Source organism: Oryza brachyantha, chromosome 5 (genome assembly GCF_000231095.2).
Source record: "Oryza brachyantha chromosome 5, ObraRS2, whole genome shotgun sequence".
NCBI classification, from domain to species: Eukaryota; Viridiplantae; Streptophyta; class Magnoliopsida; order Poales; family Poaceae; genus Oryza; species Oryza brachyantha.
The window spans coordinates 1,372,331-1,400,098 of NC_023167.2; the positions used below are offsets into that span (position 1 = coordinate 1,372,331).

Genomic DNA, 27,768 nt, shown 5'->3' on the forward strand with positions numbered 1-27,768 from the left:
TAAAAGCAAGTGGTATTAGACTAGAGTAAGCAGGTTTCTTTTTTTCTTTTGTTTCAGAATTTTTTTTTTGAGTGTCATGAGAGAGAGAGAGTTTGCATGGGAGTCCTTGATGGAGATGAAAATTCTTTGGATGCCTTGTTGAGCATGTTGTCTAAGAGCGGTACGATAGCAGGCTATAAGCTAATTATAAGTATATTTTAAAGAGATAAGATGAGAGAAGAGAGGTAGACTACTAATTTGTAACTAGCTGCACACAGACTCCAAGACAAAATATGTGTATGACATGTAGGACTATGTATTGATGTTTTGTAGATAACTATTGTATGAGTTGGCTATTAGATTGGATATAGATGAATTGGAGCTAGTAGTTGGCTATACTACTGAACTTGCTCTAAGGCCCCGTTTAGTTTTCAAAAATTTTCACCTAAAAACATCACATCAAATTTTTGGACACCTAAATAGAGTATTAAACATAGATAAATTGAAAAACTAATTGCACAGATATGTGAAAAATCGTGAAACGAATCTTTTGAGCCTAATTAGTACATGATTAGCCATAAGTGCTACAGTAACCCACATGCGCTAATAACGGGTTAATTAGGCTCAAAAGATTCATATCGCGGTTTCCATGCCAGCCGTGAAATTCGTTTTTTCATTCTTGTCCGAAAAACACTTTCGACATTCGGTCAAACGTCTGATGTGACACGCAAAAATTTTCATTTCACCAACTAAACACCCCCTAAATTAATGGCAATATGCTTCCTCCTAAGCAATTCTTAGCTAGCAGTAATCCCTCGGTCCAGGAATGATCTACGTGTTTGGATTTGCTCCAAGACCAAGGCTAAATTTGCGTGCATGGTATCACGCTAAATTACCACTCATATCTCTAATTTCATGGTAAAGTTGCATGCACATGAGAACAAAAATAAATACTAGCATGCATCAAGTTTTCATGAATGCATGCGAGGGGTGTGCAGCATTCATTCAATACAACAACAGAACTGAAGAGACGTGCTATATGTAGATCAATTGTGGCAGAGCAAACAAACTAATATGCAGATTAAGACCTTATTTAGTTGCCAAAAAATTTTAGCGATCGAATATCGGAAGGAGTTTTCAGACACGAATGAAAAAACGAATTTCAGATTCCGTCTAAAAACCGTGATACGAATCTTTTGAGTCTAATTAATCCATCATTAGCACATGTTGATACTATAGTACTTATGGCTAATCATGTACTAATTATAGGCTTAAAAGATTCGTCTCATGGTTTTCTTCATAACTATATAATTAATTTTAATATTCATGTATATTTGCCCAAAAATTTAATACGATGTTGTTGAAAAAATTTTGGAACTAAACATGGCCTAGTTGTGGACGGAAGAAATAGATTGTAAGTTGTAGCTATTCCCTACCACACAATACTCACAAAACTTCCTTTTTCTTTGTCCATTCCAATGCACCCTTACAAAATGAAAGATTCTTTTCACTAAAAAAATATATCCCATAAGACTAAAACATTGTACTTGAGTAGGCTAATTTTTTGTTTGATTCTAATTATTGCTCCCACCCTGTTTGGTACTCTCTCCAGTTTGCCAATTCTTATCAGTTTTTACAACGGCATGGTCTTATAAATCTATCTTTATTATGATTTTCTATTAAAAAGAAATAAATGTTCAATTTCATGAAGTATTCTTTATCTCATATATACATATTGTCCTGGAGTTTTCAGACTAAACATTTTAAATTTATTATTAGTTAAAGTACCACACCCCTTTGTTGTGTAATTCAACCACTGATTGTAACTGTTTTGTAAACACGCCATAGTCATGTATGCCAAGTGGCGAGCAACATCTAGTTACAATGCAACATATTTATTAGTAGTTACTTAAAAACAAATGTTGCAAAATAAAATGTGATGAAAAAAGCCCTAAAACCAAATTAACTCGAAATTTAAGTTTTCGAATTTAAAGTTTGTCTTATAAGCATAAGCATACTTTGACGATTGTGATGGGGGCTTTCCCCTCCAACCCCCCAAACAATCCATACTCTACTCAACTTATGAAAATTAGCAGCTATAAATTTTAGAAAACAAACTAATACTCCATTCGTCCCAAAATACAGTTACCTCTAGGTACAAGCAGAGTATTTTTTTGGGGATTTTCACCAGTCACTTGCTCAATGCTTGTTAGAATCTTCAGCTCCCCGAACTATATGAATATCTAAAAATCCTAAAACCATATGAATATCTGCAAATACTAAAGTTGAGGGGGGCATGGGTGTATAAAATGGAGCAAAAGTGCAAAGGCAAAAGGAGGGCAGGGCGTGAGGGAGAAGAAAGAAAGAAAGAAGACACGTACAAATACAGTGAGTAAACTCAGAGCGGTGTCCTTGCTTCCTCCCCCCAGGTACAGTGTTTCCACTGTACCCGCCGCTGGGTCCCACCCACACGCTCACGCTCACAGGGGAGGGGAGGTCGCACGTGGGAAGGTGCGCGGTGGGGCCCGGCCGTCAGGGGGCGTGGGTAGGGCCATGCAGGGACGCCCGTATTTACAGCCGTCACGTCGGGTCTCCAGTACGCGCGACGTGACGGCCCGCCACGTGCCGTCCTCTCACTGGCTGCGTAGCCGCTGCCAGCTTTCTATCTTCTCCTTAATTTTTAATTAGGCATAACAAAAAAGTACCCGGTACTCGTACTGATAAAGTATAATAGTTCGCTGTAAGCCGGCATCCAACCGCTCATCTATCATCACATCACACGCTCTGTTCTGAAAATAGAGTATGAAGACTACAAATTGAGTTTCAATAGAACGGTCATCCTATCATCTATTTTTTGGGATGTCATCCATATTAGAAGAGAACCTTCTTATTTCAACTACGTCCTTCAAAGAGATATGGAGGATGTCATATATGGATGATCTGGTGGAGTACAAATAGATATAAAAGATGAAACTGTTTTAGATGATCATCCAAATAAAGATATAGATGACCAAATTTAGATGAGCTGTTGAGGATGCTCTAAATGCTAAGGTTAATAAGAGATGAGAAAAGAGGAGAAGCCGGTTATAATTTTACGGTCGGTATAAGAACTAAAGAACCCATGCAAGACAAGAGAGACAAGTGAATTATATATTAATAACAAAGAGATAGCTACTGTATAGGTGGTGTATAGGTGGACCGAGAGGCTTCTAAAGTCTTATAGTCAGTTTGCTGACTATATTGATTATCTAGGTACATGTATATATGTATGTAATGTAGCTAAACCTTTTAATGGTAACGGATTTAAAGTAAATTAAATCTAGAAAAAATATATGTGCTAGTTAATGCATATTTCCATGTACGCTTTATATTACGAGGGAGAAAGAAAATAGTTATGCTTATATTATACTACCTCCGTCCCGAAATAAGATCATTTTTTTTTAGTTTTTTATACAATATTTTGACTATTCGTCTTATTTGAAATTCTTTTACGATTAATATTTTTATTCTTATAGATAATAAAACATGAATAATACTTTATGCGAATTTATTTAATTTTTTTAATAAATTTTTTATATAAGACGAATGGTTAAATGTTGGACATGAAAAAAAAATGAAGATACTACGGAGATAGTAGGACGGAGAGGTACTATAGGTAGATCAATTCTCGCTCAATTTCGAGTGTCTCCGTTTCAAAATATTGCCGCAATATATTTTAGGCGCGATCATCCTTTAGCCATGCGTATGTGGCAGCCTTAACTAAAACAAGCCTAGATCAAATTCAGCTTATTTTTTATATCCTAGCCCCTGTCTCGAGAGCTTAAATTTTGAGAACTAGTTGATAATTTCAGTCAGGTTTTGAGAATATGAAAAAAAAAAGTTTTTTACCTTCTAGATTTTTTTTATTCACCAACTACGGATTCTCATACACCGTTTGGAAGAGACGGAGATTGTAAGAGAAGCTACGGCTCTAGACAAAATAAAGGATCAGTCGTGAGCCTTGAGTTTTTCTTTAAAAAAATTCCACCGTTGATGCTAATATTGGCGTATTAATGTTCACAAGCTTTTAAATATAAGCTTGGTATTTTCATATTAAGAGTTGATTGGTTTAAGAGCACCAAACGATGGAAAACCATACCACGCGGCACGAATCACACATGCCAAAATTGTCCCTTTTTAAGATAACACGCTCCCCCGGTTTCATAACAGTTATAGAAATTTGTAGGAATTACTAATAGCAGCATTTTTGAGTTTGCATTGCTTTAGTTTGATCAATTTAGTTTTATAAATAAATTTGTAAGTAAATTATATCTTAGACGATAGTTAGGTATATAAATCCCATTTATTGTATTCAAACGGTTTAAAATACATCAGTGGTCAAACTAAACCATCTCTTATTCTTAGTCAAAATTTCCAAACACTACGGCTTTATTCTAGTTTTAGATTTTTCTTGGTATATTTTCTAAACTCACAAATGGTGTATTTAGTGCAACAATATTATATACAAAAGTTCTCCATCTTATCTTTCTGAAGCAATTCTTCAAGTTGGGGAGGGGAGGAGGGGTGATACTTCATATGTTACGAGTTAATGACTGAATGATTATCCGGGATAGCCACTTAAGGGTACAAACGGCTACATTAACTACTATAGATAAACATATTATTTTATAGAAGTCCAATGAAGACATTTTTAGAAAAAAAAACCTTAAACACAATATTTGTGAGCTTGAAAATTGTGGCTTTAAAAATCCAAAATCCACATTAGAACAGAACATTTATAGTAGTTTTAAGGGTAAATTTGCAGTTTTTAATTTAATCTTTTATGCCCTTAGATAACTATGATAAAATTATATAATCCAAAAACTTAAAATTAAATCTCATAAGAAAATAACACCAACATATGGAGTAATAAATACACCCATCGTCCTCTGTGTATCAAATTAATGACGCGCACCGATTTTTTTTGGAGGTTTTACCCATTGAATTATGAAAAAGTGTTAGTGCCACCTGATATACATTAACTTACCAAGCTCCACATGGTTTTTTTTTAAATACTTTCTCAAATAATGAAAATTAAAATCTCGATCAGCAGAGATCCATATGTTTTCTGTTGAACTTGAGCGAAATTCGTCATTCTGAAAAAAGTGTCCCCAGTGTGCTGATTAATTAAAGCACCCCTAGCTCATTATTGGACGAAATATTTGCGAAACATTCTGACAAAGACATTCGAATTAAAATACATCCAAGACTGCATGATAATTGCAGAAATAAATAGTGTCATGCGATGGTTTTGTTCGAGTTAGCCGGGACGACGGAGAAGGTGGCCGGTGGGCCCACGCATGTGGTGGCTCATCGGCACGCACTGGTGGGTGGGCCCATGCTTTTCTCCTTGGAAATTTTGCCTCCCGTGTCCAGCTCAGCCACAGCCCCCCCTCTCTCTCTCTTCTCCCCGGACAAAACGTCAAGCGAAGTACCAAATGATCATCAAGAGAGAGACCAAACTATTAATTATGTTCAGCTACTTGATATTGCTGCAAACAGTGCCGGTAATCAACCCCTGGTCTCTCCAGCAGTTAGGATGGCCGTGGATCGACCCGCAGGTATTTTAGAGTCGACTCTAGTTTAATTAAATGAACTAAATTTTATTTTATAGTGAAACTTAGTTCATTATATTGAACTAGAGCTGCCTCTAAACTATGCGCATGTCGATCCATACCTATCCTTACCGGCAGTGATCATGATGCTAATTACTCAGTGCTGAGTACAAGGACTCGCTAGGTTAACATCATATAGGTCCTTGTGTTTTTTTTTCCGAAAAGTCAAACGATATATTTGTAAATAAAAAATAATTTGTGAATGATTTTTTTATATATGTGTTTTTAAGTAATCTAAAAGTAGATGTTGAAAAATAAGCCATGATAAAAAGCTCTGAAATTGACTCAAAATTTAAGGTTAAAAAATACAAATTTTGACTTGCAAGTACAATCAAAAGAGAAAATACTATACCCATAATTTGCCACGTCTAATCTTAACCACGGCAATTAAGATACTGATTTTGTTAAGCTGTGGCGGCGAATAGCCTTTTCTATTTGCCGGTGACCTTTTGTTCTGTTTCTAACAGTAGAAGGTGGCACACGAGTCCGAATGACCATCGTCTAATCAACCTACAAGCTAGTTTCGTTGCTATTTAATCGTGATATATCTATTATAAATTTTCCTAAATCCTAGTAAATTATATTTTTTATATTATTCACCACTGAGTTTAGACTATCCACTACAGAAAGATGGTTAATCCCTTGTGTGATCCTAACAATAGACACAAGAGAACTATTAGGAATTTAGGATATGCCCTTTGCGTCAAGAGCAAAACCATGCAAGAAGAACCAAAATTAATTAAGGATGACATTAGATTAAAAACTTTCCCATTCAGGCAAACAAATAAACGAGGGATCCATCATACAATCTGTACTGAGTTAATTAATTGCCGTTATAGAAAGTTAGTGTTGTTATGCATAAGGTAGCCAGGTAATACTTCATTGGTTCTGAAGATCTTTTGAAATATATAAAAAAACAACTTATATGTGGTGGTAAGATATACACAAAAAATATAATTTTCTGAAGCTTCTTTAATTTGGGTTAATTAATTTTCAACACCTACGTATACCGGCACAGTGACATATTATGGAGCAATTCACAAATTCAACAGTATATCAAAAGAACATATAATTAGCGGCAAATCTTTGAACCAAGATAAACTCAGTGACATGTGGTAAATTTTCTCTAAAGAATATGTCACAAGTCTAACAGAAATATATCATATACGAAGTAAACGTGGACGGTTTTGACGGTTGAGAGAGTGCACTTAGACAGCCGAACAATCAAAACTAGATCTTTTGAACTATTACAAGAGAGAAAAGATCATAAATATTTTTATGCCTGGTTAGTTTGGGTTTAAATCATATTACACAAACATTGCACGTGCAAACAAATCACTAGTAGTACAAATTAAACCAAAAAAAAAATGATGGAGCTAGTACACACTCCGGGCCATGGTGGTGATTTTAGGTGTGGCTGATGAGATAAGCGTTGGCCGGGGGACAGAAGGGAGAGGGAGGCATGTGATTGTGAGTTGGTGGTGGGTAAACAGTCTAGTACGTGTAGTCCATGAACCTTGACTTTGTTGGTTCTCCTCCGGCCTTTTCGTCTCTATTTACGTCTATAAGCTAAAATTAAAATTTAAATAGTTAGTCTTCAGTTAATTTTTTGGTATTTTTTATAAAATTTATATTTTTTAGTCTTGTCTTTTGGCTTTTAGATTATTAAGAATGTGCATATGAAATTGTTATTCTTAAATTATTTTTTATTTGTAAATATGTCGTTCAATTATTTTTCAAAAAAAATCCAAACAATCTCCCCTGCAAATCAGATTATTTTTCCTCTCCAATGTTTGCCTCCTGCTTTTTTTCAGCTTGCATATCCACTCTACAAATCAAATTACTGAAATTCTTTACTGATTTTTTTATGATAATATATTAATACATAATTCATCAACTATAAAGTTATATTCATCTCCAACGTCTATCATGATACACGCAGCCAGAAAAAAAGAAAATAATGGCGTTTTGTTCTAATGTACATATATGCTGCACTTTGCCATTGTTTTAGGGCATGTCAGGCATGTTTTCTTATGAGCCAACTATGTGAAACCTAAACCATGTAGCCTTAAGATAACTATATAGAGTACCTGTGAACTATCGAGCTGTACCTTTTTTTTAATCGAAAACAGCAGGTCAGTAATCTTACATACTAGTATAATATTTAATTGGTCACTGCTAAATCTTGCCAATTAAATCGCGTCTTCCTAATTAAATATAGGTGGAGGGTAAACATGTGCATGCATTATTCTAGTTTCTCCGACAATCTTAACAATTGTTATATATAAATGGGTACTTTAACCGGGAATAAAATCATCAATTTGCACATTGCGATACACCGCCGTGAGACTAAGGAGGTGTTTGTTTCCACTCAACTTTTTTTAAGTCTCTATCGAACACTAATTAGAAGTATTAAATATAGTCTATTAATAAAACTCATCACATACACTTGGACTATTTCGCGAGACGAATCTATTGAGCCTAATTAGTTCATGATTAGCGAATGTGATGCTATAGTAAATATTTGCTAATCGTGGATTTATTAGGCTTAAAAAATTGTCTAATGAAATAGCCTTCATTTATGCAATTAGTTTTGTTATCAGTCTATATTTAATACTCCTAATTAACATCAAACATCCGATGTGACAAGGGACTATAAAAAAGTCTCTGGATCCAAACAGCCACCAAGATGCCTCTCATCATTCGCCTGCTAGCTTATCACCCCTAACGAAAATTGGCTAATAATATAGCCAGTAAGCCGGTCGGAAGATTTTTTGTAGTCTTTTCTCAGCCCACGCATATATTCCATAGTTAGATCTTCATCATTAATACAAGACTCACTGGTCTCTCTCATAGAGTTTCTTGATTCCGCTACCCGAGCCGGTTGTAAGCTTACAACCCGCTTCTTCTCTCTCCTCTCATCCCTCATCCACATCAGCATTTAGCTGGCTTAGAGCATCTCCAACAGAGTTGGCAAATGACACTCCAAGTTAAGATTTGGCAACTTAGTCTAAAATTCGTCCTCTAACAGACTGGCCAACCCGGATGAACAAGCCATCCGGCTGGCCAAACCACCCCTGCCACTAGCCAAATTTGGTCAGCCAAAATGTACTTGCCAAACATGTATAGTACTACTATACTGCTACAACAGTCTGCCGGGAGGGTCGTCGCCGCTTTCAGGACTACCGGCTCGCAGCTATCCGGCCGTCGGCTTGCCGCCTTCGCGCCGGCACCGCGCCACAGGGCCTCTCCGCGTGCGTCGCCTTCGCGTCGGCGCCACGCCACCTCCCGGGCCGTGTCGTCGGCTCCGCCGCTTCCTGCCTCTGCCTCTGCCGCCGCCTGAGGAAGGAAAGGAGAGAGAAAGAAAGAGAAAAGGAGAGAGGGAGAGAAAGAGGCCGAGGAAGAGGGACAGAAAAAGATCGAGGAGAGGATGACATGTGAGGCCCAACTATCATAGACTTGAAATAGAGAGGGTGTATGGAGAGATCGTTGAAGTAAAAAACAAATTTGAGTGGCAAAATAAAATGGGGAGTGGCCAAATAGATATTTGGATAGTTCAATTTGAGTTATCTGTTGGAGATGCTCTTACAGCTTGCTATATTATACTTCTCTAATTTGAACTTGATTTTATGATTTTTTTTCTCTATAATTGGTTTTTAAACCTATTTTCAATGAAAAGTTTGCCCATGTGCATTTCACAATCATTGCTCAAGGTGTTCATGGTATATCTCAAGGTATATCTCAATGCAAAGTTGCCAGCATAAGAAAAGGATAAAACAATTAGAGAAAAGGCATTGCAATATTCAAATCACTTAATACTAAAGCTGGCACTGGTACTTGAAGTACTGTGCCCCATGCAGGGGAAAGCCTTCTCTTCCAAGTTCCAATTGCCATCACACATGCAAAGATCAGCTGTCCTGAATCCAAGGAGAGAGGGGCTCATCAACACTGCTGTGGACTTGTGGTTTAACTATTTAAGACCTCAAAGCAAGCAAAAGTTTGTAAGATTTGATGTCATATACTGGTACTAATGATACAAGAGAGGTGGTCCTGCAGCTGCAGGGATTACATTACTAAACCTCCTCATCTCATGAGCTGAAACTGAAAGAAACAGAGGAGGACTGTTGCTGAGCCAGGACCACAAACGGTTTTTCACCCTGGACCACAAACTACCTCCTTGGAACCTCCAACTGACTAATCCATCAAATACCATGTTTTCAACGTTTTTGTTCCTTTCTTTCTATATGTCAACTTGTGTGAGTATGTGGGTGCATAGTTCTGGTTGAGCTTGCAGATAGCATGTGTACTTGTAAATTCCCTCCTTAATGAAATTCGGATGGTCTCGCTTTTCTGCCATCCGGATTAATAGCATGTGTACATCAATACATATGCCATATATGATTTTCTAGTCATGCTTACAATGAACTACGAATAAATTAATGGCAAAGGGGAAAGATTCTCTGACATACGCCACTTAATTTTGTCATTGGTGTATGGACCTTATAGAGGTGGATCTGAATTTACATTCGAGGATCACATCATAGAAAAGAGGGCGGAAGCTGCCTTAGAAAAAGAGTTGTATGTTGTGGTTTTTTTAAAAAAAACTGGCTTATTCTATTAGAATAAAATTTTCGAGAATAATAGCAAGGTACATAAATAAAAAAAAAGCACACATTGTTTGTTATTCCATCAAATTATCTAGTCGACCTGTTCTCCCAGGATAAAATAAACTATTTACATTTCTTTTATCAAGAATGTTCTTCCCAGATAATCCATCTAATTTAAATACTATTTTCAGAGAGGAAGTGATTGTTTTCTAGGGAAGAGAATGGAAGACAAAAGGGAAAACCATGGTGCATTATTGGTCCTTGACCCTACTTTTTTTTCCAGATAAAATCCCCAAGAAAAGGACTGCCACTGGCTAAATCCAGAGTAGGAGAGCCTAACCGACGCAATCCCTATCTGTTCTCTGTGAATCACAACTGTGATTCTTATCTGAGCTGTTACTTTTATCTGTTCAGTGAGAGCATGTTGACAATTGTCTCGTTTTCCTTTTCTACATTTTCCATTTTTTTGTTAAATAAAGTTGCCTGTCATGAATCTTCTTTCCTGCACTAACATACATTTGCTTTCTCCTCAAGATTTTCAGATGACAATGAGAAGCTTAAGTTAAGATCATCTCATCTCCCAAATGATTGTGCCTAAAAAACATCTCTTTCACGAGCCTGTTAGGCCAACTGATAGCATCCCATCATACTTGACAGAAAAAAGTTGTGTTTTTCAGAGAGAAAAAAAACCTGGGGTTCCTTTCGATGTGAGCTCACCTCCAAATCCATGATGGTGCAATCTCAGGCAACGCCCAAAACGAAAGCCTGATGATATAGAAGAATGCTCCATCGCCATCCATGCCCCTGCTCCTGCTGCAGTAAACCTAGCAAGCTACTGACGTCGATGAGCAGTTGATATCAGCTGGAGCTCTGAACACTGAACCTATCAAAATCTGTTCACTTATCTCTGTCTGTCAGATTGATCCATAGTAGTATTAACGATCGTCTCTGACTCCAGCATAGCTCGTGTCTCATCACAAGTCATTGTGTGAGCTGCTACTAGGCAGGTAGCTGTCATGACAGGAAGCAAGAGTTGATTAGTAGGATAATCACAGAGCATAGCTGATAGCTCTTGCATATCTCTGTATACGTAGGAAATTGTATTTCAGTATTTCAGACATAATATGTAGAAAGTCTTTCATAACATTGATGAAATACTACAGATTTCCAAAACCGAATGGTAATTTGGACAGCTCAGATTAATTAGCATGTCTTTAGCAAAACCTTGAGGCTTTTGGAGCTTGGAGGTTGGAACTTGTAGCTTGGCAGGTATACCTTTTAAATTTCAGCTAAGACAGAGAAAAGCAAAGTATAGGGAGCTAAGAGAAACAAAAGCACAAGCCTCTCGTTTTCGAATCTCTACCATCTTCACCATGATAGAGTGATTATATAATGCCCATCTTAAAGTCCCAAGAAAGCCTAGAGATTTGCACACCCTTAAAATATCAGCAAATGGAGACTATTAAATTAGCATGATGTCAGGATGGCAAATGATGATCACTTGGTGTCCCCTGATATGTAGGAATATCATGCCAGATCCAATTGAAGATTTGAAGTGGCCAATTACTTACACATTTGGATGCCACAAGAATAGATTTTTAACACTTTGATCTTTTAACTACATTGTACTGAAGTACTTCCTACAAAGCTAGTAATATGGTTTAATTTACCTTTTGTCTTCTAAAATAAAGAAAACCATGTGAGGTTGGCCAGTTTCATTTTGCAAAATTCTGTTTGAGAATTTGCTGCATTTTTTTTCAGGGAAGCATCTTGCAGTTCCAACCCAACCAAGAGTTGGCCAAATACTTGTTCAGAGGTGATGATTCAGATAGAAGGAACAAAAGAAAAGAAAAAAGGGGGGGCATCCTAGTGGAACTATGAGATTGGTAATCATTTCTTAAAAAATTCAGGGGCACATTGTCTTAAGTAACTCTTGTTTATGGTCTCATTAGTCATTAAGAATGTGTGTCAACTTGAGGAGAGTCCTCCATGATACTACTAGTTAGGTCCAACAAATGATTTAATCATTAGTGCAAGTATTGGAAGAAGGAACTGTTGCCCAGAGTAGCAAGGGGATAAACACTAGATGGAAACAGGTCATTGCAACAGATGGAAAGAGCAAGAATCTACCACATAGAATAGTTAAAATTATCAGTAAGTGGAAGCCAAAAGGTGTATCACGCATTAGACATTGTCGGCACATCATAGCCTTTTTGTCCCTTATCAAACATCTTTGTTTATAATTTGTGTATTAGGGCAATGAGATCAGATTCCCCAATGTAGGTGGAGAAATTTGGGCCACATCAGATGTATATTTGGATTCCCTGATGCAGTAGGTGACATTTGCAGAAATAAACTACTTTTATATCATTGAGCCAAATCTTTAATTACCTTGCCTTATCTGCAAGAGAAAGAGTGGCAGCTTTCTTAAGCATGGGCCTCAACAAATTGGGCATTAAGTGGGCCACAGTTGATCTACCTGAAATCTTGAATTGCTCAGCAATTCATCAGTTCCCCTTTTGTTTTTGGAAGAAGCCTTATGGACCACCTAACAGCACAATGGAAATATTTATTGCAGATTTAGCATGCAACTATCAACACAAAGTGCGAAAGATGATGCTAGAAAGAATCAGATACATTCAGGTATTCACATCAGCATTTCTGTATTATATTCGATCAAGCTAGCATGATAATTATCACCATTATTGACATCCAGAATTCACTGCCACAGCTACATATGGACAGCAAGAACAGGGAGATGATATGTTTAGTTGGAAGCCTTGGAGTGTAAAGTGAATTGCCCGCCTTTTCCTATCAGCTTAGGCTTTTAGGTGCAATTGACTGGTGCATGCAACTTAACATGGTATCAGAGCCAGAGGTCTCGAGTTTGAATCATGGCTGACGCGTAATTAAATAAAATAATTGCAGCGCCACTTCAATATTCCACGCTTGAGACTTGCTTTCCCTATCAGCTATGAAGGTGATGAAGCAGCCTATGCAAAATTGCATTCTTTAAAGAACAAACTATTTGCTAGCAATCTGTATCAGAGGATGGCAAAAGGCAAAATATGCACCATTATGGCCTGAGTACTAGGTTCAGAGAAAAACAATGTGAGAAAATCATCTATTTTTCCTGAAAGACAAAGTTCATAGACTGAGTATAAAGAAGAGAAAAAAGGAGGAAGGAAAGTAAGAAAAGGAACAAACTGCTCCTTTTCACAGGAAAGCTCGATTTGATCATTCAAACAAAAATGATCTGTGGTGCACGTCATGTAAAAGTGAGGGGAATAGAACTATTTAAGACTATTGCTTTTACTTCCATTATCTTAAATTTTTTTAAAAAAAGACTATTGCTTTTACATGTTGATTGCTGAAAACATCATACCTTCAAAAGAGAGCCATATTTTAGTGTTGCTTTTACATGTTGATTGCTGAAAAATATAACAAATTCAAAAGATATGGCCATATTCTAGGGCACTTGCTATTATATTTTGAAAAGGCACAGGTCGCTGATAATCACAGAACTGTGTGTGTGGGTGTGTTTGAAAGATGATAGAAATGTATGTGGTCGCTGATCTGCATGTACTCAGGAGCCAAGAAACAGCTAAGCAATAATTTGCAGAAGAAACACTTGCCATTAGAAATTACTACAACACAAAACAGACAAACCCATCTCAATAAATCGAATCACATGAAACACAACACAAAACATCTAACAACTGAGAAACTAAAAGTTGTCCTTGATCCTAGATTATGATCTGATCTATTCAACCCGCAAGGTTACAACAAGAACAAAAACCACAATCCCCATTTGACCATTTCCCATGATGGTTCATGAATCAGGATAGCCTAACAACAACACATCTGCCATGGCAAGACTGTACCGCATCCAAGGAATCCAAAGAACACAGCTACAATTGGATGAATAGTAGTCGAAAGAGTCGAGGAAATTTACCGATGCCGGCGAGTCGACTGGGGCTGAGAGGTGCTATGACAAGATTGGGATGAGATTCCCTTGCCCAAAAAAGGGTTAAAAAAAAAAAGATGAGATGAAATGATCTGCCTTGCTCGTTGAACTGTTTACATATATGTGTCCTGTGAATCCTGGGAAGAAGAGGAATCCGACGGTCCAGCAGTTGATGGGCTGAGGAGGTTCTCATGGGCTGGATTGAATTCATGCCACTTCACATGGGCAGCTTTTCAAATGGTCTCAAGCACAACAATCTTTTTTTTTTTTTACAAAAGTATACTTCATTTTCCTTAGAGCTAAGTATAAGTATAATAATAGGAGAATTTTTTTATCCTTAAGGAAGTACCGTGAGGTGCCACTATTTTTTATCTAAAATTTGGTACCTTTTAGTATAATTTTACATAAAAAACAGTGGTACCTCCGGGTACCTTCTTAAGGATGGTAAAATTAGGTTCACTCTCATGCAAAAACAAGCTTTAAATATGCTCCAAAATAGATTCATTAAATACATAAGTAAGAAAAGGAGACGGTAGAAAAATAGTGGTGCGGACCTTGTAGTTAATCTATTATATTATACATGTTAGCTTAGTAGTTGGCTCTATCATTAAACTTGCTCTTAATAAAAAAAACAGTGTGGGGGAGGATATCTAATATAAAATCTGTTCTCAAACAATTGAAAAAATATTGGGAGTTGTTAGGTAAAAATGATATCGGTAGATTTTATCGCTAAAATAATTTAATACCATTATAACTTAATAATTCCATGGATAAATCATACATTAATAAGAAACGTAACAGTTGACTGTAAATTTTGTTGGACATTTTGTGATGATCTAAGTTATAAAACGGAGGTATGACTGCCAACTAGCTAGCTAGCCTTCTACTAAAAAAACCAAACGACATATTTATAAATGAAAAATAATTTATAAGTAAAACTTTTATATACGTATTCTTAGCGATCTAAAAATTAACGGTGAAAAATAAACTTTGGTATAAAAAACCCCAAAAATCAACTCCAAATTTATGGTTAAAAATTTAATTTTTTTCTTATAAGTATAAGTATAAGCATAAGCGAAAAGATAAAGATGAACGTGGTTTAGGTGTATAATACTTCCATATAGTTCAGAAAGAAATGAATTGCTTGATATCGACGTAGCCTTCTGCAGAACACAGTGGTTTTTTTTTTTGTAAGACCTACTAATAAGGATTAGTAGTATATTACTAGAGTGCTCTACAAGACAAAACTAATCACGTTGTTTGTTAGTTTGTGCATGGCCAATCAAAATCTCAATAAAGGAAAAAATGGCTTCAGCAAGTACCAATGCCATATATTTAATGGTTCACGCATTCATTTTATCGAGTAATTGATTTGGTTCGCACAGGGAACATCACAAGAATCACACCTGCAAATTGGAACCACTGCTTTGTAAGAGAGGCTTGTAAAAGTCCACATCATGAACTCACAGGAAAATGGTGGTAAGCCTTTGAAACAGTAACCTGCACATTCAAGCTTTGCATTCAATTATTGCACAGTGAAAACAGAGAAAAGAAGAAAGAGCAAGGCAGAGAGAGAGAGAGAGAGAGAGAGAGAGAGAAGCAAGTTGCTCCAACCTTTTTCAGCCAACTTGTGGTGTTGGAAGTCACTATATCATCTGACTATTCACTAACATATTCTGTGCCCTTCAGAGTAATAGTTGCTATTGTTATCTCTTCACTAGCCATCTCCTCCTCCTGCTGCTGCCATATATTTGTGTAGTCAGTGTTTCAGAAATGACAAAGATGAGCAGCATGAGAGCTGATGGCAGTGTCCCCAAGAGAAGGTATTACCTATCACTTTATCCTCGCTTCTTCTGCTGCTACATATTCTCTTGTGATTGTGTTGTCACTGTTGTTGCAGGAGGCAAGATGTTCAGAAGGTTGTGGTGTCTTTGAAGGATCACAAGGTTGTGCAAGGGCCACCTGCTGACAGTTGGTCCTGGAGAAAATATGGGCAGAAGCCAATCAAGGGATCTCCTCATCCTAGGTATCATCAGCTTGCACTAGTTCCTCATACTGATACTGCAATGGATGTTCTTGTAATATTACAATCTTTTGCATTTGCACTGGTTCTTGCATGCGTTATGTACATCACTGACAATTTCTATCTACTAACTTATTCTTTATGTGGATCATATTCTGCATCCAGAGGCTACTACAAATGCAGTAGTTACAGGGGTTGCCCAGCCAGGAAGCAAGTAGACAAGTGCAGGAATGATGCATCTCTGCTCATCATCACCTACACCTCAGATCACAACCATGACAAGTATACTGCTACAAGTTCAGTCCAAGAACAAAAACATAATCCTGACAGTACCGATGCAGGTGCTGTTCTCAGCAATGGCATGGCCCTTGCTGAAGTAACAGTTGCATCCTCCAAGCTGAACAATGAAGAGGAGAGCTGTGACTTCTTTGATGAGCTTGAGGAGCTACCAGTGTCAGCATCTCCCTTGCCAAGCCTGTCTTTCATGGTCCAAGATAGCTGCTTCTCTGATGCAAGAACACGGTTATTATAGGCAAAAAGCTAATGTCACATGAACACCTTCCAGAAATCCTATTATGCATCCTAACCTGTCAAGCAAATTGTTCTATCAGCGCCTCCTTTTTTGTCTTTAGTAAAGCATGTAAGAACTGTATACCTTCCTAATCTGTACGAACTTGATAAGATTTTACTCTTAGATACTGTATTTTGGGCATCATCGACATGATCTTCCCAGTGCAACTCTGAGCACTAACAGCCACTTTAACAATACATGCAAAATTCATCAGAACTGTAAATTATAAAGGACTTCCCTGTCTGATTAAATTTTAAAAAGATATTGATATTTACATTTTTGAAAGTTTGATCGGATGCTTATCCATGCAAATTTTGGATAACAAAATTACAACCGAATATAATATCCTTCTATCGACTTAACCACACAATAGAATCTCATTAATTGTAGAATTCACTAGGTGTTGCAAGACATCAATATCAGGGAATCCGCTACATCAGGGTACAAAGACAAGTAGAACTCAGTTGCCTTGACCCGGAGGACACATGTATATCAAGAATGTGAAGGTGCAACCTTTCCAGCCAACAAAGGTTCACAATCTCATGCTTCGGTAGATGTCTCAGACAAAACATTTTAACTTTCTGCCATTAATTCACTACCCTCACTGAGCTCAGCATAGCATTTCTACAAGAAAAGGAGTTACAGTATCGATTGGCTAGAGTGCAAAAGGTTTCTAACGAGCTGTCCTAGCATCAGCATCATTAACTTGAAGTGAAAGTGTTATCCTGCCACCCTTCCTGAATATATTTAGCTCGAAGTTTCCCAAGGGCTTCAACTTGATCTGCTGGTGCAGTTTCAGCAAGGAATATTTGATCCCAGACCTTCCGTAACTCTTATGACAAAAAGAAAAAAAAAGCATCAGCAAGTAGAGAATTATCTAAGGATGTTGTGCTGACTATACAAAAAAAAGGGAACTTCAAATAATCTTTGTGTGCTTTAAAGTTTAAACTGAAGGAATAAGTCTTGGGCTGTTTGGTCTTGGTCTTGTGGTGTCCTACCCTTGTTTTTCAGCTTTTAGTTGCTAGGACAGCATCTAGGACAGGTTGTTAGGATGCTCTAGAACAGGTAGTTAGGATGCTCTAGGACAGGTTGTTGAGATGCTCTAGGACAGCATCTTTTAGACTAGTAGGCAGCTATAAATATGTATCCAACCCTCCCCGGGAAGGGCATGACATTTGGTGATAAGTAAACAGAAAATTGCCCCAAGTTTGAGTGTCATCCTCTCACCAATGAGAGTAACAATAGAGATACTAACATCTGGTATCAGAGCCACACTTTCCTGTAGGTTGAACATCTCTTGCTCCTCCCCTTCCCAACCTCGAGTGAGCACTCAGCCACCATCAACAGCAGCACCACCGGCTGCTCCTCCTTCCCCTTTCCCCTTCCCTTCTCCACGTAGCAGCCCCCCGGAGGCGCGCCATGTCCGACGGACAGTCTCGGCGTTCGGGCGCCTCGAGCACACGACGTCAGCAGGACGCCGAGCTCGCTGCAGCGCAAGAGCGCAGGCGAGCAGCGGCACAGACCGCAGCAGCAGCAGCAAGGGCAGCAAGGCTGGCAGCAGCGGAGTTGGCGGCGATCAGGGCGGAGGCAGAAGCAGAGGAGGCGGAAGATGCAGCACGTGCGGCGGAGGCTGAGGTTGAGACCTTGCGTAGCAGCATCAACGGCTCCATCTTCGGCGACATCACCGTCGACAGGGACCTTGAGGAGCTGGCGAGAGGAAGGGTGCGGGAGCGGACAATACGGTGGGCAGCAGCCCACCCCCATGGCGGCGGCGGTCCAGGGGACCACGCATCCGCCGACGGCGCCCCAAGCGAGGGCGCGTGCGGCAACGGTAGCCCAGATGGGCGCAGGCGTGCCGGCGGCAACCCAGAGAACACACGCCGCGGCGGCTACCCTCCCGGTGATGGCGGCCGGATCTACGGAGAGCGCGGCCCTCACAGGCAGCGCGACTCTCCCTCCCCTGACCGGCGCCATGGCTACCACGGCATCCAAGCGGTGGTCAGGGACTTTGGTCCCGGTGGTGGGTGGCCTACCCTCACCAAGACCAACTACATCGAGTGGGCCGCGGTGATGAGGGTGAGGCTCCAGGTGCGGCACATGTGGGAGGCAGTTCGGTATGGCGACGTCGACTACGATGAAGACCGACGGGCGCTAGATGCCCTCATCGCTGCAGTTCCATCCGAGATGCAGTTTTCCCTTTCGCAAAAGCGGACTACCAAGGAGGCCTGGGATGCCATCGCTGCGGCACGCATCGGCAGCGATCGCGCCCGCAAGAGCACGCTGCAAGCACTCCGCAAGGAGTGGGAGAACCTGGCCTTCAAGCTAGGTGAGGACATCGATGATTTTGCCCTCCGTCTCAACACTCTGTTGCAGAAGATGGTGCAGTACGGCGACGACACCTACAACGAGGAGAGAGCTGTCGAGAAGCTCTTCCGCTGCATCCCAGAGAAGTATAAGCAGATTGCCCGCTCCATCGAGTCTCTGCTGGACCTCTCCACGATGACGATCGAGGAGGCGATTGGTCGCCTCAAGGTCGTCGACGGCGATGAGCCACAGCCCCTCTCCGGGCCCATCACCATTGGCGGGAAGCTCCATCTCACTCGGGAGCAGTGGGAGGCTTGCCAGGGTGATGGAAAAAAGGGGGAGTCCTCGGTAGGCGGCCGCAAGCGCGGCCATCTGCACAAGGGGCGCGGAGGCGTCCGGGTCAGGTTGCGAGGACGCATCCGGGGTGGAGCCCGCGGAGGCGTCCAGGGCGGCACCACCGGCAACCGCAGGCCGACGCGAGACGACGCCTGCCGCAACTGTGGCAAGTCTGGCCACTGGGCCAAGGACTGCCGACAACCACGACAAGGCCAAGCCAACGCCGCACAAGTGGAGGAAGAACCAGCCCTGCTCCTGGCACACGCAAGCATCGAGCTATCTCCAGCGGCACCGGCCGCATCGGCTTTCCTCCACCTAGAAGAGCCGAAGGCACGAGCCCTTCTTGGCGACGACTCCAACGACAAGACTGATGGATGGGTCCTCGACACCGGGGCCACCCATCACATGACCGGTCGACGGGAGTTCTTCACCGAGCTTGATCCCAGCGTCCGAGGCTTCGTCAAGTTTGGGGATGCCTCTGGCGTGGATATCAAGGGCACCGGCTCCGTCATCTTCACCACCAAGTCCGGCGAGCACAGGCTGCTCACCGGAGTCTACTACATCCCCGCGCTGAGGAACTCCATCATCAGTATTGGACAGCTGGAAGAAGAGAAAGGCTCATGCGTGGTGATCAAGAACGGAGTCATGAGGATTTGGGATCGGCGCAAGATCGGGGAGCGCCGTGGTCGCCTCCTTGTCAAGGTAACCAGAGGCAACAACCGACTCTACATCCTCAACGTGCAGGTAGCACAACCCGTGTGCCTCGTCGCCCGCCGGGACGACGAGGCGTGGCAGTGGCACGAGCGCTTCGGCCATCTCCACTTCGAGGCCCTGAAGCGGCTCAGTACCAAGGAGATGGTGCGAGGCATGCCATGCCTTGACCACGTGGAGCAGTTATGCGACGTCTGTGTGTTGACGAAGCAGAGGCGGCTCCCCTTTCCCCATCAGACGAGCTTCCGAGCCAAGGAGCGGCTCGAGCTCGTGCACGGGGATTTGTGTGGCCCGGTGACTCCGGCCACACCAGGAGGACGACGCTTCTTCTTGCTGCTCGTCGACGACCTCTCTCGCTACATGTGGGTGACGGTCCTCGGTAGCAAGGGAGAGGCTGCGGACGCCATTAGGCGCACGCAGGCTGCTGCGGAGGCGGAGTGCGGCCGCAAGTTGCGCATCCTGCGCACCGACAACGGCGGCGAATTCACGGCGGCTGAATTCGCGTCGTACTGTGCCGATGAAGGTATTCACCGCCACTACTCCGCGCCGTACAGCCCACAGCAGAATGGCGTCGTTGAGCGGTGCAACCAGACGGTTGTGGGGATGGCTCGAGCCCTCCTCAAGCAGAGAGGAATGCCGGCTCTCTTCTGGGGGGAGGCGGTGGTAACGGCCGTCTACATCCTCAACCGCTCATCTACCAAGGCTCTCGATGGCAGGACGCCGTACGAGGCTTGGCATGGGCGCAAGCCATCGGTCTCCCACCTGCGAGTCTTTGGCTGCCTCGCGTTCGCCAAGGAGCTTGGCCACAGCGGCAAGCTCAACGACAGGAGCATCCCAGGGGTGTTCATCGGTTACACGGAAGGCTCGAAGGCCTACCGCATCCTCGACCCAGCGACACAGCGTGTGCGCACGGCGCGCGACGTGGTGTTTGACGAAGGGCGCGGATGGACATGGGACAAGACGGTGGACAACGGCTCTACTCCGACGTATGACGACTTCACTGTCGAGTACATCCACTTCAGGGAAGCTGGGGGAGTGGGCAGCTCCCCTTCACCGAGCGTGCCTACCCCAGTCTCCGATTCTCCACCAACTCCAGCACCCACCACTTCGGCAGCGCCACGCTCTCGAGCCATGACTTTGGCTGCGCCGTGCTCTACGCCGACACCACCACAGTTGGCGACCCCACGCACTCCGACACCACCAGCCACCCCTCTGGGCACGTCCACACCAACACCAGCTCACGTCGAGCGCAGCCCGGTGCAGTTCGCTACTCCGCTCTCACACGATGAGGAGCGCATCGACGCCTACCATGATGGAGAGCCCCTGCGGTACCGTACGATGGAGGACCTCCTCGGCGACCAGCCAGTGCCGAGACTGGTGCCTCATGACCTGGAGGAACAGTTGCACCTTGCGTGCGACGACGGCGAGCCTCGGTCCTTCGCAGAGGCCGAGAGACACGCGGCATGGCGCGCCGCGATGAAGGCGGAATTGGACGCGGTTAAGGAGAACCGCACCTGGGAGCTTGCTGACCTCCCTCATGGTCATCGTGCGATCTCTCTTAAGTGGGTGTTCAAGCTGAAGAGGGATGAAGCCGGAGTCATCGTCAAGCACAAGGCTCGCTTGGTGGCACGTGGTTTCGTGCAGCAGGAGGGGATCGACTTCGACGATGCCTTCGCCCCAGTGGCACGGATGGAATCCGTGCGACTCCTTCTTGCGCTGGCAGCTCAGGAAGGCTGGCGCATCCATCACATGGACGTCAAGTCGGCGTTCCTCAACGGCGACTTGAAGGAGGAGGTTTACGTGCACCAGCCGCCGGGTTTTGCGATCCCTGGCAAGGAGGGCAAGGTGCTACGTCTGCACAAGGCCTTGTACGGCCTGCGGCAGGCACCGAGGGCGTGGAATGCCAAGTTGGATTCCACGCTCAAGAGGATGGGCTTCGAGCCAAGCCCGCACGAGGCTGCTATCTACCGGCGGGGAAATGGAGGAAATACCCTGCTGGTGGGTGTTTATGTTGATGACTTGGTGATCACCGGCACCAAGGATACGGAGGTGGCAGCGTTCAAGGAAGACATGAAGGCCACTTTCCAGATGAGTGACTTGGGGCCCCTCTCCTTCTATCTGGGGATCGAGGTGCACCAAGATGACTCCGGGATCACACTTCGTCAGACTGCCTACGCCAAGCGCGTAGTTGAGCTCGCTGGGCTCAACGATTGCAACCCAGCCCTCACCCCGATGGAGGAGAAGCTGAAGCTGAGCCGGGCCAGCACGGCGGAGGAGGTGGACGCTACGCAGTACCGGCGTCTTGTGGGGAGTCTTCGCTATCTCACCCACACACGGCCGGACTTGGCATTCTCCGTCGGCTACGTTAGTCGGTTCATGCAGCGACCGACGACGGAGCACCAGCAGGCTGTGAAGAGGATCATCCGCTACGTTGCGAGGACTCTCGACCACGGCCTCTACTACCCGAGGTGCCCTGGAAAGGCACAGTTCATTGGGTACACCGACAGCGACCACGCCGGCGATATCGACACTAGCAAGAGCACGAGCGGGATTCTCTTCTTCCTCGGCAAGTGCCTCGTTAGCTGGCAGTCGATCAAGCAGCAGGTGGTGGCCCTATCCAGCTGCGAGGCCGAGTACATAGCGGCTTCCACTGCTTCGACCCAGGCACTCTGGCTTGCTCGACTGCTCGGTGATCTCCTCGGCCGAGACACTGGAGTGGTGGAGCTCAGGGTGGACAGCAAGTCCGCTCTGGCCCTGGCAAGGAATCCTGTTTTTCATGAACGGAGCAAGCACATCCGGGTGAGGTACCACTTCATTCGAGACTGCTTGGAGGAAGGGAGCATCAAGGCAAGCTACATCAACACCAAGGACCAGCTTGCGGATCTGCTTACCAAGCCCCTTGGTAGGATCAAGTTCCTTGAGCTTTGCTCTCGGATCGGGATGGCTCAACTTTCTCACAAGACGACGCACAAGACTTAGGGGGAGAATGAAGGAATAAGTCTTGGGCTGTTTGGTCTTGGTCTTGTGGTGTCCTACCCTTGTTTTTCAGCTTTTAGTTGCTAGGACAGCATCTAGGACAGGTTGTTAGGATGCTCTAGGACAGGTAGTTAGGATGCTCTAGGACAGGTTGTTGAGATGCTCTAGGACAGCATCTTTTAGACTAGTAGGCAGCTATAAATATGTATCCAACCCTCCCCGGGAAGGGCATGACATTTGGTGATAAGTAAACAGAAAATTAATACTATCACATTCCAAAAATCATTTTATTTGCCAGTGCTTCTCATGAATCATCTCTCTTCTGACAATAAGTAACCGCCAGCCATGATGGGGAAATGAACTAATGAAGAGAATGTAACAGAGGGTTGCAAGTTCAAACTTACCAGATTTATGCATGGATGAAAGGCACATGATTATTAAATCAAAACGGGGAACTTTTGCCAAATTCTCCAAAATGCTAACTGCTAACATCGTATCCTCCCTGAGTATTTAACTATTATTAACAAAAGCACCTGTGGTTCCAAACCAGTACTAAGCATAGAACAGGTAAAAGCTCACCGGAAAATTGAGGCTGTGCACTTCACGATGTCAATCAGAAAAGCAGCTGAAAGTGCATTCTTGAAAATCTCTGGTAAGCTTGCTGGTGGAATTGACTGGTCGCAGAACAAGTGGAAAATTTGCACATCAAGAATGAGCAAGCAAAAGTGCCCAAGAGAAGACAGCAGAAGGGCTAGGAATAAACCTTTAATAATTGTATTTGCTGGGCAGTGTCATCAGAGAGAGCTCTCCAAGAAACCTCAAAATCATATGCTGTCTTTGGTGTCTTCACGCTTTTCACAGTGCTGGCCATATACCGTGAAGCAGCACGAGAGGCAAGATCTTGTATTGATGCTTCTGGACCAGGCTTCTGTTTAGCATCTCGAGATGGCTGCATCAAATAATTGTAATAAGAAAACAACATACTGTAGATTTCTTACAAAACTATGAAAAGTCAATATCTGTACTATTACAATTTTGTAGCACTTAAGAGCAAATTTGGTTGTAGATAAAGATGGTTAGATAGAGCATGAATAGCAGCATTGGAAACTGAGGTAACAACCCAGGTAGCAGGCTTTCCCTTTTCTCGAATTGAGAGGTTTGTTACGGCCAGCCAGTCCATCCAGGTACAAAGAGCGGTAAATGGGTTTTCAGAACCCCATATTGTTTGATGGTTGGTTGCTCTCTTGTCTGCCACTCCCAATATGCAGTCTCTACACCAAAAACGTGAACAGGAACACTCTTACCAAACAAAAATGTATACCAAGACAGCTGTTCCTAGCAAATGTCCACAAAGACAAGCTAAACAACTCAATCTGCATAAATTACATCTGCCCTAAAAATTACATCTGCAGTAACAAATTCAGCTTCAAGTTCTAGTTACAGCTATTCGCTTGTTCCGTTCTGACACCCTGTGGCGCTTGGTGCAGCTTGGGGGCTACTCTGAATTTAAAGAGAAATGTAAACTGGCATCTTGTAGTGTGCCAAAAATAATGGCTGGATGATCAGGCATGTGTCATGGCTCTCAAAAGACCACACAAGCAGGAAGTTAAAAAAAAACTCGCCAGTTTTTGGTCCATGGCCAAGTCAGCACAAACAAGTTACGCAAATGTTTTGATGAAAGGTATTCCATGCATTATGGTTGTGCAGTGCCTGATCTACATCAATGGTTCTATTGGGTCCAACGACCAAGATTAGCACTTTGTGATCATGATAGTTTAGCATGAAGCCTGTAATCTTTGCAGCACTCCACTGATGCGCCTACACTAACTCACAAACTATGTTGAAACAGATCACACTGCCACCAACGGACCAACCATGTCCTCTTCTTACACTACCACGTGGAGATGCTAGTCCCTTGTCAGTGGTGGCCCAATTCTTCCATGAGAAGTGCAATACAACAATGAAAGCAGAAGTGCATACTGTGAGCCATAGTGGCAATGCCAGGGGCAAGGTGTAAGCCCAGCAGGGAAAGTAAAGGTGTGATGCAAGCTACGTTGGAACTCAAGCAGAAATGGTGCAGAACCGAGGGTATGGAAGGCAGCAGGCCTACCATATGGCTACTGGAGCCTTCAGCTAGTTAGTGAAAAATCTCATGTAGCACTTTGTCATAGACGATGCTAACTATGCATGGTGAACTAAACAAGTACTATAACACAAATCACCGATCATAATAGAAAGAAAAACATTGTACAAAAAGAGCACCTGCATGGTACTGTCTTTGAAGACTACTCCAGATCCACCTTTGGAAGTATCATCTGCTTTTTCTGTAATCTCCACCGGAACTCTACTAGGTGGATCAACTTCCATAAAACTGTCCTGTAGAATGCATTAGGTATTACACAAAAGAATAGGTTGGTTGATTATACTCATGGTGAACCATAACAAACTCTAAATAAACAGAATAAGGAGAGTTCAAAAGCGTTGAGCCATGTGCTAAGGGTGTAGAATGTGCTAGGCAAGTTAAGCCTCATTAAAAGAACATTAATTAGTACATATGACTAGTCGATAAACAATGAAAGCTACATAAGTACCATGAAACTGTAAATCTACAGTTGAACATACCTTCTGAGAAGTACTTGATAGATCGGAAGTGCCCTTTTTATCTCCAGATTCACCAAATTCAGAAACTGTACGTTTGGTTGGCGTAGTTCTCTTAGCCACTTTCTGCAGAATTATCACAACACGTTAATACTGAGTTTGGTACAATCAGAATCAACATGAGACATTGTTAGGAGCACAAACACGATTTTAATCAGATGTTTGAAGAAAATTTTGAAGTAAAGATTGTTGTTCACCTCCAAGTGTAATGCTTTTAACTCAGAATACTGCTTCCTGAGCTCTGGATTGTTAGGATCAATACTGACAGCAAATTCAGCATCTGTATGGACAAAATTAGTGCACACTGCTTGTCAGCATTCATCGAGACAACAGTCAAGCCAAAAAAAAAAGAGAGAAAAGAAAGACCGGTTATCAAAATGTAGGATACCATCCATTGCTTCCTTAAGTTTTCCAAGTTCTTTTCTTGCAGTAATTCTGCGTGAGTATGCTTTAACATAACGGTCATCAAGATTCAGAGCTTCAGTGCAGTCATTTTCTGCCTCTTCAAATCTAATGAATATCACATCACAAATATATGATTGCACCAAGTGACAAATGTAAAAACATAACTTTGAAAGTATACACAGCAGAAATATGAAACACAACACAGGTAGCATAAAAATCGTATCTGCAGTCTGAAATGTTGATAGCTACGAAATTGGTTCCAGACTAGAGATCCAAACAAGGTTAAGTATCTGCATCACATTAATGAACACTAGAGTCTAGCAAATGCAAATAGTGTGCTGCAGCTACTTGCCTTCTTAGTTTAAGATATGCCATAGCTCTATTTGCAAAAGCAACTGCTGTAGGAGAGAGTCCAATACTTCTTGAGTAGCACTCAATAGCTTGAGTAAACTTTTTCTGTTTGAAATACTCATTACCCTAGAAATCAAACGCAATTAACAATAGTTTTAGCTTCAAAGGATTGTCCCTCTTCAACAGTCTAAAGTTCTAACAGAGCTGAAAAAGATGTAGCACTTAATTCCAACCTGTTCCTTTTCTGATGCAGCATCAGGCATTGGTTCATCATTTAAGTAGCTTGAGTAGCTCTTGTAATTGTACATATCGCCTAGATTTCCCCGAGAAGCTCCTGAAGACTTGTATGTCCTTGCCCTAGGTTCCTGAAGACAAGGTATTCTGTATTATTGCCATACCTAAACCTCCAGACATAAGAGAACCCCAGAATTTAAAACTGAACGGACAGCAAGTGACTGAACAATATTCGTGCGGGTGCACAGAGAAGCATTACGCTGTCTATTGTAAGATTAACCGGACGAGGGGGTGGCGGAGGATGCCGAGCGGCGGATGAGGGCGCAGCAGAGGACGGCCGGCCGGAGGAGAGCGACGCGCAGTCAAGGCCGGAGGAGGGCGCGGCGCGGAGGACGACGACCAGAGCGCAGTGAGGCCCCCCAAACCCTAGCTTTGCAGTGAGGGGGAGAGAAATGAGGAGCGATTCAGAGGGGGAAGGTGACCCCTGCTCCTGGGCTGCACGCGTGGGCGCATGAGGAGGGCTACGCCGACGACACAAGGTGGATCTCTCCGTTTCTGCTCAGCTGCCTTCGAGACACACCTGTACACGCAACCAAACAGTCTCTACATATTTACGAAATCAAACTAAATTTAAATTTATATTGACTAACTGCTATCTAATTAATAAAAATCTAAGAAATGAGGATAATAAAAAAGTACTGGAAATATGAGAAAGGAAGAACTTCACTTATCTAGGCCTTTAGGGTCCTGTAGTTGGGCTTGTTGAGGAATCAAATCGTAGCCTCGTAGCAGTATAACTGACGGGGTTACAGGGGCAACGCGCGCTGAGCCGCTGTTGGCCCTACGCCCCATTGCCGCGCCCGTCGCCCGAACGCCGTCGCCGTCGGCAGAATCATGAGGGTTTTGATTTTCTTATATCAGACTTCGATACAGGCCTAAATGGGTCGGGCCTTCTCCGCATGTGGGCCTAATTTAGGATCTTCTTTAGGAGG

The 27,768-nt window shown here is 42.6% G+C and overlaps 2 protein-coding genes and 1 long non-coding RNA gene across 3 annotated transcripts; 1 reads left to right on the forward strand and 2 right to left on the reverse strand.

Moving 5' to 3' along the window:
• Positions 1-10,749: 10,749 nt before the first annotated feature.
• On the reverse strand, positions 10,750-14,289 carry LOC107304246. Its single transcript, XR_001550272.1, has 3 exons — positions 14,196-14,289; positions 12,632-12,788; positions 10,750-11,251 (listed from the first exon to the last, which is right to left on the reverse strand). It is a non-coding gene; the product is annotated as an uncharacterized LOC107304246 (long non-coding RNA).
• Positions 14,290-15,875: 1,586 nt separating this feature from the next.
• On the forward strand, positions 15,876-16,782 carry LOC121054402 (probable WRKY transcription factor 65). Its single transcript, XM_040523860.1, has 3 exons — positions 15,876-16,030; positions 16,108-16,233; positions 16,396-16,782. The coding sequence occupies exons 1-3, from the start codon at positions 15,981-15,983 to the stop codon at positions 16,760-16,762; spliced, it is 543 nt and encodes a 180-aa protein (XP_040379794.1). The 5' UTR covers positions 15,876-15,980; the 3' UTR covers positions 16,763-16,782.
• Positions 16,783-17,024: 242 nt separating this feature from the next.
• LOC102702941 (RNA polymerase II-associated protein 3) lies at positions 17,025-27,628 on the reverse strand. Its single transcript, XM_040523894.1, has 12 exons — positions 27,622-27,628; positions 27,036-27,271; positions 26,776-26,907; positions 26,544-26,668; positions 26,175-26,296; positions 25,984-26,066; positions 25,751-25,852; positions 25,391-25,504; positions 23,892-24,077; positions 23,708-23,802; positions 23,533-23,630; positions 17,025-17,633 (listed from the first exon to the last, which is right to left on the reverse strand). Exons 1-12 carry the CDS (start codon positions 27,626-27,628, stop codon positions 17,503-17,505), a joined length of 1,431 nt encoding a protein of 476 aa, XP_040379828.1. The 3' UTR covers positions 17,025-17,502.
• Between the last annotated feature and the right edge of the window lie 140 nt (positions 27,629-27,768).